Source organism: Penicillium solitum, assembly GCF_028829755.1.
Source record: "Penicillium solitum strain IBT 25940 chromosome Unknown utg000004l_segment0_segment0, whole genome shotgun sequence".
In the NCBI taxonomy this organism is placed as follows: Eukaryota; Fungi; Ascomycota; class Eurotiomycetes; order Eurotiales; family Aspergillaceae; genus Penicillium; species Penicillium solitum.
In genome coordinates this window covers 1,482,337-1,499,032 of record NW_027072124.1, presented here as the reverse complement: position 1 = coordinate 1,499,032, position 16,696 = coordinate 1,482,337, and the positions used below count along the sequence as shown (strand labels likewise).

The following is a 16,696-nucleotide window of genomic DNA, read 5'->3' as shown; positions in this document are numbered from 1 at the left end:
GTGCATACAATATCGTGTTGTTGTATGGCCGCTAGAGTCATTTTACGCTGAGTCTTGGGAGATTTCAGACGCGTGCGCGTCTATTTCCTTCATTTGAGACCGAAAGGCTCCGATGCCGTGGTCGTGGCTTTTTGTCCGGATACATAAGGGTCTCCATTCCCTCCTCGTGGGAGCTGACTTCATAAAACTCGCACTGTCTCCTGCAAAAACCATAATGGCAGTTGGACAATGGCAGTTGGCACAGCTCTCATTCAAATCTTGATAGCGACACAACTCTTCATAGCATAGATCCTCTCGGGGATAATTGAGGGCGACGAGAGACTTTCGGGTCCTTCATTTAGAGTCCGGTTTTCCTTTTATCCTCTTGTCATGGAGGGTCGTCTGTGACTGAGCTTTGCCGATGAGATTGCTAGGTACAAACGGTGTAGGGCACTGGGACAATCAATGCCTTTGAATGCTCCTCGAATTCCAGAAGGCTCTTAGGTGTGGTCGTGGAAAAGGTCAAGTCGGGAATGCTCATCGAGGGCCGAGGCATTGATGGATATAAAAAAGCGTAAAGTGAATGTACACCAGAGATGATATGAAGCGACTTGATCGGCTGAAATTGGCATTCGTAGGATGCTCGGGATTTAAAACACCCCCTTCCACTTGATCGCATGTTGGACATCGATTCGGAATCGGAAGTTCGGAGAACTTGGCGTAAGACTTGAATTCAAACTTGACCACTTGACTCCCCTTCGACAACAGTGGCAACACCCTATATAGGGAAATATGAGGAACGGCAAGAAATATTGCCGAGGACCTTTTTGGTCTTACCCTGGTCGATATTGGAAGTGGTAAGATAACATGACTATCTCTCGGATGAGCCCTAGCTTCTCCATCCAGGCCGTAGTTATCATCGAGGTAGAAATTGAAACGCATGTTTGTGACTATGGGTTGTCAACTCTGTCCCAATTCCATCCACGTGTGCGTCCGTTTGTGAGATAACATACTTTTAGAGTCAGCACGTTTTGTCCGGACCATATCGAAGATCGCAATGTCAGATTCATTCCCCTGAAACGTATCAACTAAAGGTCACCTGGTTAGCAATGCAATCGTATTTCTTTAGAGTCACCTACCAATCCGGAACGCGAAGCTTAGGAGGCGTGTTCCACCGAAGGCTCGTGCTTTTTACATTGAGAAGCCTAACTCCGAGCATCACGGGGAACGCATGAACGCTCCGAATGGATACAGTCAGGGGTTTGTTCAACCTGCTAACTGGCATCCGTTGATCCATCTGGAACGAGACGCTTTGTGGCTCTCTTGGCCCAGAATCCCTTGGGAAATTCCGTTGTTAACCGGCGGAACAACGGCTGTGAGAGGCTGGATGGTGGAAGGTAAATAATGAGGATGATTGATCAAGTACCCCTCCGAGGTCGTCTGTCAAATTATTTACGCTCTTCAGCGACTCAGCGCGAAGGGCCATGCTATCGAGGAAGGTCCTGGAGTCGGCAGTAATGAATGGGAAATGCCGGGCGAGGTTAGGGAGCGTTGAGGAAGTCTGGCTTGAAAGTTGGGCTATCAATGTAGAAGACAATATATCCATTGATATTATCTGTAAGACTTTGTTCGTCTCACTGGACACGCTAGTGGGTCGCCCGTGGTAGAATCTGGGGTTGAAATACCCTCGCTCGAGAGGAGTATCAATAAGTACATGAACCCACCTTCGGGGCTTTTTTGCGCCTGTCAGGTAGCAGCAAGAGTAGCGGTAGGTGTTCGACCGAAGCTTTTCCGTCATGACCAGACCCAAGACAGTCATGGTGGAGATCTAATGAATTGATCCCCACCGGTGTAGAGCCCAGATGATTTTGCGAGAATGTTGTTCATCTCCCCAAAGTCCCGAATAGGGCTTGCTATGAGATCATACAATTATCTTCTTCATATCGATTCTTCGAGGAAGCGGACAGCATGAGTCAAAATCTCCGACAATCTCCAGTTATGCTCCCCCAAAGAGGCGAGTCTGCGAGCCAGTGTCTCTTGGCTCTCGAGTTCCACCCATACCATAAAGAGGATGTGTGAGGTCTGCAACGGAACCATTTTGTTGTCAAGGTGTTGAGAAATCCCAACGTTTCCAGAATCGAGACAACGACCCTTTTGTGTTGGTAGTCAGGCTATTTGTTGAATTTCCGTGGGTATGCTACCCGTGGACAGCTCCATGGGTCATAACAAAGTTGGCATTTACCCGAGTTAACAAGATCAGGGTTTGAGGAGACAAGGGACAAGGACAGATGATCAAGGGGACAAGAAAGGGTAAGAACAGCGGATGTCGCGGTATGCCCGGCGAATTCCTATCCTAGGAGCACTGCAATCCCTCCTAAATATTAGAGCTCCAGCAGAGACTCTGGAGCCATAGCTGAGCTTTTGAAAGAAGTGGAAGAAGTGAAAATGGCGATGTAGGACCAGCGCCAAATGAGTTGGAGGGGAGAGGGGGGAAGAGGGAGAGAAGGGGAAAGAGAAAGAGGACGAGGGGGAGAGAGATGGAGGGAAGGAGGGAAAGAGAGGTCCTTACAAAGGAAAGCTCGTTCACAGTGTAAAAGTTTTACACTATACATCTCTATAACTCTTCACTTGCTAAGATGTACAGCAAAGCTCATTGACTTAGGCAATGCTTGTCTTCACATATCCTCCACCCTTGTCCTGTCATTCCCAATAAAAACATGAATATCAGTTAGATATAGTTCCCGGAACCTGCTATAAAAGCATAACATGGAATACGAATAAGATCAGGAGAATCGAAGAATATTGACAGCTATCTCAATCATGTATTATAAACATAGTAGTCGAACAAAAAAGACATAAAAGAGACAGACATCGACAACCCATCACAAACCCAGATAGCGAATCCCTGCACCTACCAACACAGCTAAGAGACTCGACAAATAGCCGAGTAGCCAAGGGCAGGGATATAACGTATTTTGCAAAGGTGTTGTGAGGAAATAGCCATAGCCAGTCAGCGGTCCCATTTCCAATCCATATCCATATCCAATGTATTCATCACGCAAATCCAATGATCAAGTCCTATGCCATAAACACCTCGAGACCCTAGGAGTTGAAACGAAAATCATCAACTCCTTTGTGGGCTGCAACGAGGAAGATAGGTTGATCACAGGCAGAAATAGAATTGAAGCCAAAAAAAAAAGGGAAAAAGAATCGAAAAGGAGCCAGCCTTTGCCCTGCGGAATGATACATGTTGTACATCGAAGCAAGCTTCCCATTGAGCATCCCAAGTTTCGATGTCTATTGGCAGGGTTGTGCCGGATAGATACAGCGAGAATCGAGAGCATTGAATGGGTGAAACAGTATTAGGCAATATCTTGAGAAGAATAAGAACAGTAATAAAGAAAGTAACATGAAATACTGTATGGATGCAAACAGGAAGCAAGTATAGAACGATCATAGGGAACGGGGCATATTCATTCGTTGCTTGTTTGAATAACTCATGACCGTTTCGGTTTCTTTTCGTGTTTTTCCCGAGTTCCCCTTTTGCTCTGCAGTCTTCACTTGCTTTTATGTATCTGCCTTAGGACCAAAGTCCAACGAAAGACCACAAGAATCATAGAAACTCAGAACAAAGGTTAAAGGGGCACATGGAATTAATACACCGGCACAGTGTGACCAGCAACAACCGTGCTTGTGGAATAAAACCCCCGACCGAAGACTCATCTCAAAGTCCAGTGAACTCAAGACAACGTCATGTCAACCGGTAGGAGAAAGAAGCCAATCTAGTACTAGAACAAGGGATTCTTAACATCCTGGACTCCACGTCGGATGACATCCTCGACGCGCCAGCGGGGAGGGGAAATATTGTCCGAGCGCTTGCGATGCCATTCCTTCTCCAGCTCTGGCGGAGGAGCTGGCTGTTCGGCAGCAGGCAGTGCACCACCCGCGATGCCAGTAGAGAATTTCAACTGGAGGACGTTGCCAATTTCATCGCAAGCGGTCAGCACACGGTCAAGATCATCCTTGGTGTGGGAAGCAGAGACACAGAAACGAGCACGGGACGACACCAGCGGAGTGGCCGGGTAACCGACAACAACGACAGAGATCTTTCGCCGGAGCATCTCGTGTGAGAATGCAGGCATCTTGGCCGGGTTGAAGAGAAGCAGTGGAACGATCGGTGAATCGTCGTGGCCATACACTATAAAGCCAAGACGCTTCAAACCGAGACGGAGGTACCGCGAGTTGAAAGCCAATCGCTGCAATCGCTCCTCACCCTGGCCGGGGACGAACTCGCCACTGATGATGCGCAGAGCGGAAGAAATCTGGGAAAGCACTGCAGGTGCGGGAGACTCGCCGAAGTAGACACCGGGGTTGGTGGCACGAAGTTGGTCGATCATCACCTTGTCTGCCGCAATGTAGCCACCGTTGGCACCGAATGACTTTGTAAGTGTGCCCATCAGGATATCCACCTCGGAAGTGTCGATGCTGAAGTAATCACAAACACCACGTCCCTTGGGACCAATGGCTCCAATGGAGTGGGCCTCATCGACGAACAGGTTGAACTTGTACCGGCGCTTCAACTGCACAAGACCAGGAAGGTTGCACATGGAACCTTCCATGGAGTAGAGTCCCTCGACCACGACCAGAATCTTCTTCCAGGGACGGTGAGTGCGGGGTTGTCCCTGAGAGATAGCCTCTCGAAGTCTCAACTCCAAGTCCTTCATGTCATTGTGCTTGAACATAGCAATGGAGGCGCCAGAGAGACGAGCACCGAAACGGATGGAGGCGTGATTCAGTTCATCGGAAATCAAAAGACATCCCTTTGAGACCAAGGCGGGGAAGACAGTTGCGTTGGTGCCAAAGCCCATGGAGAAAACCATAGACGATTCTTTGCCTACAAAGTTGGCAATCAGATCCTCCACTTCGACATGCAGATCCTGTGTGCCGGACTCCGCTCGGGTGCTGGGTGCTGAAATGCCATACTTCCTGATGCATTCTTCCGCAATATCTGCACAAGGACCATCTGATTGAGCGAAACCCAGGTAGTTGTACGAGCTCAAATTCAGGGTGTCGGTAGTGGTACCCGTCAGGAAGAAGTGCTGGTTGTGGTCATCCGTGCCGCGGTCGATAAGAGTGATGGTGCGGCCGGGAACACCGGTCACGGGGCGCTCGAAGCAGTCGTTGATACGTAATTTCAAGCGACGCACGTAGAAGTTGTCGAAATCGCTGTTGAGAGCGCCATAGCCATTGCGAGGCTTGAGATGACGGTAGTGTTCCTCGCGGAATCTCTTGCCAAAGAAATCACGGACATGTCCGAAAGCGATTAGGATTAGGTAACTGATATAGGTGGTGAGCAGGTAATAATAAGGCGGCTCGTCCATCACCGGCTCTGGGAAGACACCACCGGGGTGTCGACTGGAGTATCGGTGGCTGGGATGACCGATCTGACCAAACTGGGCATGTTGCTTGGCCAGCCGACGAGCCTCCTCAGGGGTCGGAGGCTGGAAGAGTGTTGTTGGCAACTCGTCCATGTTGGGGTTATCCGCGGTGGCTGTTGATAGAGAGATCGTCGGTAGGGACAGTGATGCCAAACTTATCGGCGGAGAAGAATTGCTAGGTTGAGAATGTCCACTCTGTACAGTTTCCGTCTTTGACTTTGGCGAGGCCGAAAATAACTGAGAAAGGCGATTGGACTTGACCGTGGGGGCCTTGGTGGAGATACCGCCCTTTCCCGAAGAAGGTGAAAAGGACGGCGGGTTGGTAGAGGTGTCGTTGGAAGAGTTGCTGCTAAATCGACGAGGCATCGCAGGAGGAAACAACGTTAAGGTTTCGGCACGGGATTTTTTTTCGCTTTTCACGTCAGGATCGAGGGGCGCTTTGAGTTGGGCGCGTCCGAATTGACGATTTAAGGAAGGGACTACCGGAGGTAGTTGAGAGTTGACGTGTATAGGTGGGCTGTGTTCTTGGGGACTTCAGCGGTCTTCGGCGGAGTCAATAGCAACCTCAGGCAATGTGTTCAATCTGGAAAGCGCAGCCAATTAGTTGATCGTTCTGGACTAGGCATCAATGCAACACCCCTGAGCCATGCTCCATTCCCAAAATAAACCAGACCCGGGAACAGCCAGCTCACAAGGTTCACAGAGATTGAGACGTACCGCAAGGTTGATTTGAAGCGGGAGCCGAATACTCCGAAAGGGCTTAAAAGATCGCGTGCACGTGGAATGGGGGGGCAAGAAACACGAAGGGGCAAAGAGCCCTACGTTCAGATGACGAACGGACCAATCTCCGTTGCACTACGAACAGAAATAACGAAGCACCGAAACGAGTACAGGGTTGAAGAAGAAGGAGAGTCTGAGAAGGTAAATAAGAGGACCTCCGTGTTTCCCTAAAGCTGCGTCGAATCCATTATGCAGTGACCTCCTGGTATTAATTAAAAACACATGCATTACAGTGAGAATTACGTCTGATTGGCTGATAATTTGTAACAAGGAGGTATTATTACCATATCAATACCAAGAGGTTTTCTTTTTTTTTTTTCCGCACCAAAATTTCGGGCCCGAGAAAGGACCCAAATCCACAAAATCTTCGGAGACCAGTCGTATCCGTACTCCGTGCTCCGTACCCGGGGGCTAGATGTGCATCCATCTTCAATTGTAGAATCTTACCCTAGGTATATATGTATATTATCTATATTGTATATATTGTGCTATAACCACCCAAAGACAAAACAGGGGGCATGTCATGTCATGCTCATCCGGTATATCCGATTCAAACCCCCTCCGAACCAAATAAGTTACATCATGTCAATTTTCGAGGTCTGTGACACCTACACATCACGATATGTGACATGAAGGTATCTAAGGTTTTCCAAGATGAAAACGGCAAGGTGCCTGAGGCAGTAAATGTCACTTTCGATCCAATGTGACATCCACTGTAACTCCATATAATATAAGGAGTATGCATATATTAGAGAAGTTGCATAATTTTGTCCAGGGGGCTCTTTATATGAGAAATTATCTTCCCCCGTAGCCGCGGGAATCGGCAACTCGATACCCGATCACTCCCGCCCCGCCATCCCCCCTGGGGTAGTTGCATATTGTGTGACTCGCTCTTGACGGGTTCAAGCTTGGACCCTTGCTGTGAAGCCCTATCAAATCCTTCAAATCTGTTGGGAAGTCTATTGCCACATTGTCTTGGGTTCTAGTGGACAATTGAATTTGTTCAATATCAGTCTCTACATATTCGACACTCCGAATTCGATTCCCTAGCTTGATCGTGTGTGCTATTGCCACAAACATCATCAGCTATGCCTCATATCCAAATCATTGAGCCGGAGGCCAAGGAGCTCTGGCGGCCATCCTCTCCTGAGACAACCCAGATCTATGATTTCATGACCAAAGTAAACAAGAAGTATGGCTTATCACTGAATGACTACAACGCTCTCTGGAAATGGAGTGTCTCTGAACCAGCCCAATTCTGGGAAGAAATCTGGCACTATACGAAAATCAACGCTCACAATCCATACCAACAGGTGAGTAATTTCCATTCGGACTTAAATGTATTATCTTAGACATGAGATATCCGATCCTAATCCGATCTACATAGGTCCTCGATTCAAAGGATGTGCTATTTCCTAGACCTTCTTTTTTCGAAGGCAGCACTTTGAACTTCGCCGAGAATCTTCTATATCCCGCCACCTCGCCGGATGAAGATTCCGTAGCAGTGATTGGCGCCACTGAAGCAGCCCGCGAATTCATTTCGTGGAAGGAGCTGCGAGAGCGAGTTCGGCTGTGCGCAAACGCTTTGAAAGAAGCAGGCCTGGAGACCGGTGATCGTGTCGCTGGATTTGTAGGCAATCATGCTAATACCGTCGTGGCAATGTTGGCCGCAGCCTCAATCGGGGCCTTTTGGACTGGCGTGTCTCCTGATACTGGTGTGCATGCGGTATTGGAGCGCTTGAAGCAGATCCAACCTAAGATTCTCTTTGCAGACAATGGCTCCTTCTACAATGGCAAGGTGCATAGTTCGCATGCCAAGGTATGGGAGATTGTCTCTGAATTGCCAGACCTTGAGCTTTTGGTGCTCCTAATCACTACCCCGGAGCTTGAAGTTAACCTAAATGACCTTCGACCTACAAATGGGAAAGCAAAGGTCTATGATGATTTTGTGTCTGAGGTTAAGAATCATCAGGCGCCCTTGGAGTTTGCAAGCTTAAGACCGGATCATCCCGTCTATATCTTGTATTCGTCCGGCACAACAGGGGCTCCCAAGCCTATCGTTCATGGGTCTCTGGGCACACTGCTGCAGCACAAGAAAGAACATCTTCTTCACTGTGATATTCGACCAGGTGATCGCTTGTTCTACTTCACAACGACAACCTGGATGATGTGGCACTGGCTGGTATCGGGCTTAGCCAGTGGAGCAACAATCGTCCTGTACGATGGTTCACCCTTCCGACCCTTTGATACCGAAGGCGGAAAGGGAGAAATGGCCATGCCGCGGCTGATCGAAGAGCTTCAAATTACCCATTTCGGTACATCAGCTAAATACCTCTCTCTTCTCGAACAAGCCGCTTTGAACCCGCGCAAGCATGCCCATAGGCCGGTGTCGTTGAAGGCCCTAAGGGCCATCTTCAGTACTGGATCCCCATTAGCACCATCGACATTCGAATACGTTTATTCCTCTTTCCACCACGACATCATGCTTGGTTCCATCACGGGTGGCACAGACATTCTCTCTCTGTTCGCTTCCGGTTGCCCCATTCTCCCGGTTTACAAAGGAGAAATCCAATGTCGTTCTTTGGGCATGGACATCTCGGTTTTCGACTATGCTGGCAATGATATCAGTGCAACAGGCGAACCCGGTGATCTTGTCTGCGTCACACCCTTCCCGGCTCAACCAGTCATGTTTTGGCCCCCGGGACCAACAGGCTTGGAGAAGTACCGGAAGAGCTACTTCGACGTGTTCGGGCCCTCAGTCTGGCACCATGGAGACTACGTGCGCTTGAACCCACAAACTGGAGGTGTGGTCATGCTAGGCCGCAGCGACGGCGTACTCAAGCCATCCGGAGTGCGATTCGGAAGTGCCGAGATTTACAATATTCTACTCAAGCATTTCGCCGACGATGTGGAAGATTCTCTTTGCATTGGTCGGAGGCGAGATGGCATTGATGCCGATGAGACTGTCGTTCTGTTTGTCCGGCTTGCTTCTGGCAACGAGTCTGGTATGCCGGCGGATCTCGCGGCACGCATTCAGTCCACCATTCGCAAGGAACTTAGTCCCCGCCATGTCCCTGGCATTATTGACGCATGTCCCGAGATTCCGGTGACTTCCAATGGCAAGAAGGTCGAGAATGCTGTCAAGCAGATCCTGTGTGGGCTTAACATCAAGATTGGTGCGAGTGTTGCGAATGCTTCATGTCTTGATTGGTATAGAAACTGGGCTTCGGAACACCCTTAGTTATTTTAACTCATTTATTACATAGACAAAATGCCGATTCGTTTTTATTTGCTGCAGATTAAATATTACTAACATTTCACATTTCACATCCACATGCCCTTAAGTATATATTCGAGCCCTGCAGGTCTTGGTCCCGGGGTAAGCGGATTAGACATCTGGACAGCCCTGCTGAATCTAGACACGAATGGAGACAAAAAATCCACAATGAACAGGGTTATTGTTAAAACCATTAATAATATGATCGTAAAAGATTCATCCACTTCAATCTGCTATGTCACGAAAGAACATCTGGGCCATCATGCAACGGATTAGCTAAGCATCTCGGATCGAGGCTCCATTACGATTCTTCGCCGACAATCCGTCCGAGCTACATCACCTCTTCCGGATATATTCGGTGCACCAAGATATCCCGAATTGACCACGCCGTTGGATTTGTACAGAATTAACCATCATGCGCCGCACAGCATTGCGGGCCATTGAGTCTGCGAAGCCATTGACACGAGCTCCTCGCGCCGTGTCAAGAAGCCTCTCTACCATCAATGACTCGGCCAAGGTAAGAGATCCTTTTTAGGCCATGCAACATAGCGTCATTTGTAACTGACAATTCATTTGTTTATCCACAGGATCCTGCCGAATTAGAACAGATCACGACACTTCCAAATGGAGTTCGCGTCGCCACGGAATCATTACCGGGTCCCTTCGCTGGTGTCGGAGTCTATGTCGATGCCGGATCTCGTTACGAAGATGAGAGCCTGCGCGGAGTCAGCCACATTATGGACCGTCTAGCATTCAAGTCTACCAAGGCGCGCACCGGAGATGAGATGCTTGAGATTCTTGAGTCCCTCGGCGGTAACATCCAGTGTGCCTCCTCTCGGGAATCGTTGATGTACCAGTCTGCCAGTTTCAACTCGGCAGTTCCTACCACGCTCGGTTTGCTTGCGGAGACCATCCGCGACCCCCTCATCACCGAAGAAGAGGTTATCCAACAGCTCGCAACCGCGGAGTACGAGATCGGCGAGATTTGGGCGAAGCCGGAACTCATCCTTCCGGAATTAGTGCACATGACTGCTTATGCCGACAACACCCTTGGAAATCCGCTATTGTGCCCGGAAGAACGGTTGGGCGAAATCAACAAGGCAGTGGTGGAGCGGTATAGGGAGCTCTTCTTCAACCCGGATCGGATGGTGGTTGCGTTTGCCGGAGTGCCCCATGGGGAGGCCGTTAAGCTCACAGAGCAGTACTTTGGCGACATGAAGCCGAGTGACATTAGCAAGACCAAGGGTCCTGTACTGTCCGGCAGTGGAATCGAAACCACACTGTCTGATTCCCAAGCGGCCGCTCACGAAGGCCAGGTGCCGACCGTTCCTTCCTTCACCCCCTCATCTACAATCAGCAGCCCGGCTGCTTCCCAAAAAACACAAACCTCGCTCTTGTCGAAGCTTCCATTCCTCAAGAACCTCTCTTCCTCCAAGAACTCTACAGTCGAGCCTCTCCACTCATCCCTGGTTAAGCCATCCACGCTAAACCTCCGACAACCTGCTCACTACACTGGTGGCTTCATTGCCCTCCCTTCGATTCCCCCGCCAGCGAGCCCCATGCTTCCTCGCCTGAGTCACATCCACCTTGCATTCGAGGCTCTCCCCATCTCCTCGCCTGATATCTATGCTCTCGCTACTCTCCAGACCCTCCTTGGTGGTGGTGGCTCATTCTCAGCTGGTGGCCCTGGAAAGGGCATGTACTCGCGACTCTACACCAACGTGCTGAACCAGCACGGTTGGGTCGAGAGCTGCATTGCTTTCAACCACAGCTACACCGATAGTGGAATCTTCGGAATTTCCGCATCCTGCAGCCCGACCCGGATCACAGAGATGGTCGAGGTCATGTGCCGTGAGCTCCAGTCCCTGACTTTGGACACTGGCTACAGCTCGCTGCAAGCTCAGGAAGTCAACCGTGCGAAGAACCAGCTCCGTTCCTCGCTGCTCATGAACCTCGAGTCTCGCATGATCGAGCTCGAGGATCTTGGACGCCAGGTGCAGGTCCACGGCCGCAAGGTCAGTGTCCGGGAGATGTGTGAGCAGATTGAGGCACTCACTGTCGAGGACCTCCGCCGTGTGGCTCGCAAGGTCTTCGGTGGCCAGGTCGACAACGAGGGCAAGGGCACTGGTAAGCCTACTGTTGTGCTGCAGGAGGGCGAGTTGGAAGGTTATAAGCTTCGGAGCTTCCCCTGGGAGGAGATTCAAGAGCGCATTGCCCGGTGGAAGCTTGGCCGACGGTAAATAGATGATTCTATGCCTCTGGACTCGCGTGGATATGTCGAACATAAGATGTGGTGAAATGGCCGCATCTAGAGGATAATCTGTAATTATAGACTATGGCCAGCATTTCGACTCTGTAGAATACACCTCTCTTTCAGGCTTTATATGAACACTTAGCTTTTCTCAACTCATCTTTTCTTTTTTATCTTTTCATCCTAGGTTATCTGTACACTTCATGCTTTTTACCGCCTTGGTATACATTTTGAAAGACACCCAAGAAGACATTCAAAAAGATATTTACAAAATACACATAAAAAGATAATATTCCAAAACATGTTGGTGTCTCCTCTTATACCATGTCCCTAATATCGTCTTGGCCTAATATTCTTGTGAACATCAGTTCGTAAGATCACCAAAGAAAACAAATGACATCGTTGTCGGTGGGTCCAAGCTCTTCGCCGCTTTTCGGCAAAAAAGTCGGAGCGAAACCAGAGCGTCCTTCCATCATTCAACCATCACCTCCAACTAGACCCCCCTTCGTCACTCCCATCTAAACCGCCCAAAATGGTCAAGCTTACTGAAGTCGAAGACGAGCACTTCACCGACAAGCCCACTGCCACCAAGCACGATGCTCTCCTGGTCTCCGATGATGAGGATGACTACTCAGACACTGGTTAGTACCGAATCCCGAACGCCCATACCCGGAACTCGCATCGCGCCATTGTCATTTGCATGGGGAATTGCCTCGATGGGAGTATAATTTGCTCCCTGAATACCCTCCTATCCAAGTCCCTATCCCCAACCCCCAACGACGCGACCCCGGAACCCCAGAAATGAACACATCAATCGCAAATAAACATCAAGACCCTTATCTGACATGGACATCAATAAAAAAACAGACTCTGAGATCTCCGACGACGAGGATGTCGAGCTCGAGGCCGAGTCGCTCTACGAGCGTGTCGCCGCTCTGAAAGACATGATTCCCCCCTCCGCCCGCCTCACTGTCTCCAACACCGTCTCTTCCATCACAGACCTCACCAAGGCCAGCTTCTCATTCAGCGGCAACGCCCTTTGGATTATCAGCACCAGTGCTTTCCTGCTCGGTGTGCCATTCGCCTTGGCCTACGCCGAGGAGGAGCAGTACATCCAGATGGAGCGCGAGCAGGGAATGATCAAGGGAGCTAACGAGGTACGTGTCGTGTGTTTCCTTCTGTTTTGTTTCCTTAGTCTTTATCGAGATTGCTACAATTATCTTCAATCCCCGATTCGTGCCGTCGTTCGCACAATTGACACCGTGTACATTGCCTCGGGTATTGACATCTCGGCAACCTTCAAAATCCTTCTTTTTTCTCAACACTATCATCACATGCCATTTTCGCGCTCTTCAGCCAGTCTTTGAAAACCTATACTGATTATAATTCCTACTTGCAGATGCTCACCCCCGGCTCCGAAACCGAGAAGGTGGCTCAACCCACTCTGTAAATTAATACCACTTCGGAAAGCAGAGAGATTGGCAAATGATCCAGCGACACGATTATCGACCACGAGACTTGGTTTATGCAAACAGCATACCCAAGCGGATGTCGACGCGATCCTGTTACATCCTGCCAATCACCTTTTTTTTTGGCCAGATCTCAAAGTACAGGACTACAAGCACACAGAAAGAGTTGGTTCCCCGATTCACTTCTTGTCTTGACTTCTTCGGATCTTTGTTATACTTCTTGTTTTTTTACTTCCTTTTTTCTCTCGCATCTCTCATGCTTTCTGACATTTTGGCTCCGGCAGCTTATGCATGCATGTATTTGTACAACCCCAATCATCTTTCTTCCTGTTTCTCTTTACACCTTTTATTCTTCTCTACCCATGTGCATGTCCAGGTAATGAAAACGGATGGGTTTGGTTATCTTCTTTGCATTCTGTAGTCCTAGTCTTCTTACGGGGGCTAGAGAAAGAAGGCCTACGATTACCTGGAACTGTATTGGATATCCATGGATGGATATCAAGTAGGTCTCTTGAAATGGCCATCTTGCCATTGCTATGTATGCTAAGCCCACGGGTCCTTATCTTGGTAGGCTATGTAGCTAAGGTGACTGGAACACATGAGTAGGAATGTGCAAACAAATAAAGAAATGGGTATCATTGTGAAAGCTCAAGCACCGGAGAAAGTTTGCAAGAGGAAGGCGATGTCATGAGACTAGTTACAAGGGTCGTACTCTTCATGGGAGCTCATGATAAAGCCATTATTCGAAGATAAATACTCACCCTCGGGTGAACTGGTTCTTGAATATGATCATCTCATCATCCGTAGATAGACTAAATATAAGAACAGGCCTGATTAGCATCATGGAAAACCTAACCAAGCAAACAGCAATCACATACCTCTTTCTCGCGAGCAGACTTAAGGTTAATGTGGAAGTCCCGCCAAAGCTTATCGACTTCACCAGTTCCAGTCATGCTATCGAGGACATCATTTGCATTTCGCGTCTTCCGCTTGACGCTCAAATCATTTCGTCGCAAGATCTCGTCGTCATCCATGTGACCCGTACGCTCAAGGAAGTCGATGACCCATTCATTGAGATGGTAGCGCCAGTGGGTGAGGGTGTGAGCAAGCTGGGCTCTCGCCTTGCATTGTCTGTTGAAACAAAAGGAAGCGGTCAGAGGGTGAGCTCGATCGAAAGGACTGTCTAAACGAAACTTACTTTCCTAGGAAATAACGGACATTCTCGGGAGGAAGGACATGGCCATCCCGGTCCCGCTCCTTTCCGTTGTCGTCCTTCTTAGAATCCTCATCACTGTCGTCGCTGTCATCATTCTCATCTTCCAGTGGCTCCAACATCTGCAGGGAATATGCCTTCCCGTAGAGCTTTATATCACTAGAAGCGGGATGTCCAGAGCGTCTGCAAGCATCGCAGGGATGGTTCTCTTCCGTGGGGAAGGCAGCGATTTCAATGTGTGGCCGGGCCTGGAGGGCATAGACGAAACTGGGGTTCCAAACTGAGGAGATCAGCTGTGAACCAGCCCGACCCTTGACTTCATCTTCCAGTTTCATGAATGCCATCTTGTACATGTCGTCAGAGCGAGGGAAGGCCGGGTTTAGTTTGTTTTGCACCATCCAGCCGATGACATCGCGGAAGTACTCCTTCGGTTGCTTATATGCATGTCGGGTGAACTCGAAGGGGATCTCTTCGGTGGGCACGCCGAGGTCGTTCGTCTCGTCGTCAAGAACAAAGTCGTCTTCGTACCGATCAAGATTCTCGTTGGGGTCGATGGCTGATTCTATGTCGCTGTCATCGTCGTTATGTCGCCAGAGACCACGACGAGAGGGACTGGCATCGCTGCCGGGCCGTTTAATCTCCTGCACATCTGAATCCTCTTCGTCTTCATCATCATCATCTTCATCATCATCTTCATCATCATCTTCATCATCCCCCTCCTCCTCATCTTTTACACCAGCCCGTCTGCGACGGAGGGCTTCAAGATGCTTCATTCTCTTATCTCGGGCAGATTCGACATTCCGGCCGCGAGTTCGACTTTTCTTAACAACTGCGCATGATTGGCATCAGCATGAATAAATGAGCCTCGTGTGCCAATTGATTCCTACCTGAATCCTGAAGGTCCTCCAAATCCTCTGCGATATCAAGTCTGGCCTGTTTCGAGATGTGGCGGGGGGTCTGGGGAGCCTGGGGAGTCTCTTTCTCCTGTCCACGTCGGAGCCTCTTTATTGGCGAGGAGGCCAATGGTTCGTCCGAGTCATCGTCGTCACTTTTGGACACAGCAGCTGGCCTTGTTACCCTGCGCCTCTTGGCGGTTGAGGGAGCTATTGAATCGTTTGAATCATCGTCGCTAAGTATAACAGGTGAGATTGAAGAATGGCCACCTCGGGTAGACCTGCGCCGTTTGGCGACCGAAGAGGCCACTGGCTCATCCGAGTCGCTGGAGTCAACCGGCGGGCTTGCGGCCTTTCGCTTGAGTGTTCGGCGCGGCCGGGATAGATCCTCCGAATCAGAACCATTTGTGTTCTCGGTCTGTTTTTTTGAGAATTGTAAGGGTCGCTGTGATTTCCGGGCGCGGGATTTCTTCTCATCTTGGAGGTTATCAGGTGGCGCGGCTTGCTTTCTCTTCTGGCAGGTGGGGATGGTAGGTTCGTCTAGGGATTCATTATCCGATTGAGCTTCCATAAACAGTTCATCTTTTGGATCTTAGCTTTCTGGTTGCATCGTGGGGGGGGGCATTGCCGTACTTGCGGGTTTATCATTGGACCTCGTCTTGGTGGGGAGCTTCGTCCGTTTCTTCTCGGGTGAAGTCTCAGGCTTGCTTTTGGAGGTCTTTGGAGGACGGTATGTGCCCAAGCTTGGGTTGTCGTATGTGAGTGTTGCATATCGGTTGGTTTGCTCCGGACTCACATCTGCTGAAGGCGCAGCGGTTGAAGCAGCGAAGGCAAGTCGCGTCTGCTTTTTCTTCGATTTGCGGGGTGGCATTGTGAGTAGTCAAAATGATAGAATAGGTTGGATTGGGAGGCGGAGTGTCGTGTTCATATAGCTAGGTATGTCATAGCAAAGTCAAAGAAAAAAAAAATGTCCAAAGAAGAGTAAAGCTTGAGTCTACCAGATCAAAGTGGGACCTTCGCTGTCGCGGATTGCGCGTTGGGAAAATCACGAGAGCACGTGATCTGTATACTTAGAAGATTAAATCACCTTGGGGAGCTTTGGAAGCAATCTTTGAGAAATATACTCTTAGGCTAAAAATATATTCACCAGGTTTCCTTGTGCTTTTGGAGAAAAGGGTGGTTGTCTTGAAAGAGCATCACTGGAGGCGGAAGTGAGAACTAGTACATGGTGCATATGGTAACCAAAGTTTCAGGTCGTAAAGCAAATAGAATAGTCGATCAGAATCTTGGAAATATCTTTGAATATGTAACATTAACACTTTGACCAGGATTTTCATATACATGCAGCTATGCGGCATGGTTGGAACAAGCGGATCCTATGCAATTATCCATAGAA

General features: G+C 49.3%; 7 protein-coding genes across 7 annotated transcripts; 4 read left to right on the top strand and 3 right to left on the bottom strand.

The window, feature by feature from the left end:
- Positions 1 to 1,253: 1,253 nt before the first annotated feature.
- On the bottom strand, positions 1,254 to 1,798 carry N7455_006584 (uncharacterized protein; the record flags this gene model as incomplete). Its single annotated transcript, XM_065605388.1, has 3 exons — positions 1,254 to 1,352; positions 1,406 to 1,557; positions 1,618 to 1,798. 3 exons carry the CDS (start codon positions 1,796 to 1,798, stop codon positions 1,254 to 1,256), a joined length of 432 nt encoding a protein of 143 aa, XP_065461242.1.
- Positions 1,799 to 3,767: 1,969 nt separating this feature from the next.
- On the bottom strand, positions 3,768 to 5,783 carry lcb2 (putative serine palmitoyltransferase 2; the record flags this gene model as incomplete). The annotated part of the gene is made up of 1 exon (XM_040958280.2): positions 3,768 to 5,783. The coding sequence occupies one exon, from the start codon at positions 5,781 to 5,783 to the stop codon at positions 3,768 to 3,770; it is 2,016 nt and encodes a 671-aa protein (XP_040811283.1).
- Positions 5,784 to 7,285: 1,502 nt separating this feature from the next.
- N7455_006582 (acetoacetate--CoA ligase family protein) lies at positions 7,286 to 9,438 on the top strand (the record flags this gene model as incomplete). The annotated part of the gene is made up of 2 exons (XM_040958321.2): positions 7,286 to 7,510; positions 7,585 to 9,438. The coding sequence occupies 2 exons, from the start codon at positions 7,286 to 7,288 to the stop codon at positions 9,436 to 9,438; spliced, it is 2,079 nt and encodes a 692-aa protein (XP_040811186.2).
- Positions 9,439 to 9,821: 383 nt separating this feature from the next.
- Positions 9,822 to 11,848, top strand: N7455_006581 (mitochondrial-processing protease subunit alpha). Its single transcript, XM_040958394.2, has 2 exons — positions 9,822 to 9,991; positions 10,062 to 11,848. Exons 1-2 carry the CDS (start codon positions 9,890 to 9,892, stop codon positions 11,712 to 11,714), a joined length of 1,755 nt encoding a protein of 584 aa, XP_040811282.1. The 5' UTR covers positions 9,822 to 9,889; the 3' UTR covers positions 11,715 to 11,848.
- A 201-nt stretch (positions 11,849 to 12,049) lies between these two features.
- On the top strand, positions 12,050 to 12,247 carry N7455_006580 (uncharacterized protein; the record flags this gene model as incomplete). The annotated part of the gene is given in 2 exon segments (XM_065605387.1): positions 12,050 to 12,096; positions 12,112 to 12,247. 2 exon segments carry the CDS (start codon positions 12,050 to 12,052, stop codon positions 12,245 to 12,247), a joined length of 183 nt encoding a protein of 60 aa, XP_065461241.1.
- A 10-nt stretch (positions 12,248 to 12,257) lies between these two features.
- On the top strand, positions 12,258 to 13,175 carry N7455_006579 (mitochondrial import receptor subunit TOM22; the record flags this gene model as incomplete). The annotated part of the gene is made up of 3 exons (XM_040958339.2): positions 12,258 to 12,366; positions 12,593 to 12,882; positions 13,125 to 13,175. 3 exons carry the CDS (start codon positions 12,258 to 12,260, stop codon positions 13,173 to 13,175), a joined length of 450 nt encoding a protein of 149 aa, XP_040811193.1.
- An 816-nt stretch (positions 13,176 to 13,991) lies between these two features.
- N7455_006578 (uncharacterized protein) lies at positions 13,992 to 16,171 on the bottom strand (the record flags this gene model as incomplete). The annotated part of the gene is made up of 5 exons (XM_040958272.2): positions 13,992 to 14,006; positions 14,073 to 14,325; positions 14,393 to 15,236; positions 15,295 to 15,882; positions 15,934 to 16,171. The coding sequence occupies 5 exons, from the start codon at positions 16,169 to 16,171 to the stop codon at positions 13,992 to 13,994; spliced, it is 1,938 nt and encodes a 645-aa protein (XP_040811248.2).
- Positions 16,172 to 16,696: the final 525 nt, after the last annotated feature.

Bases quoted from the DNA above. Each gene is read 5' to 3' on its own strand.
- N7455_006581 (XM_040958394.2), top strand. From the start codon at position 9,890: ATGCGCCGCACAGCATTGCGGGCCATTGAGTCTGCGAAGCCATTGACA. The intron at 9,992-10,061 runs GTAAGAGATCCT...GTTTATCCACAG, and splicing joins CCATCAATGACTCGGCCAAG to GATCCTGCCGAATTAGAACA.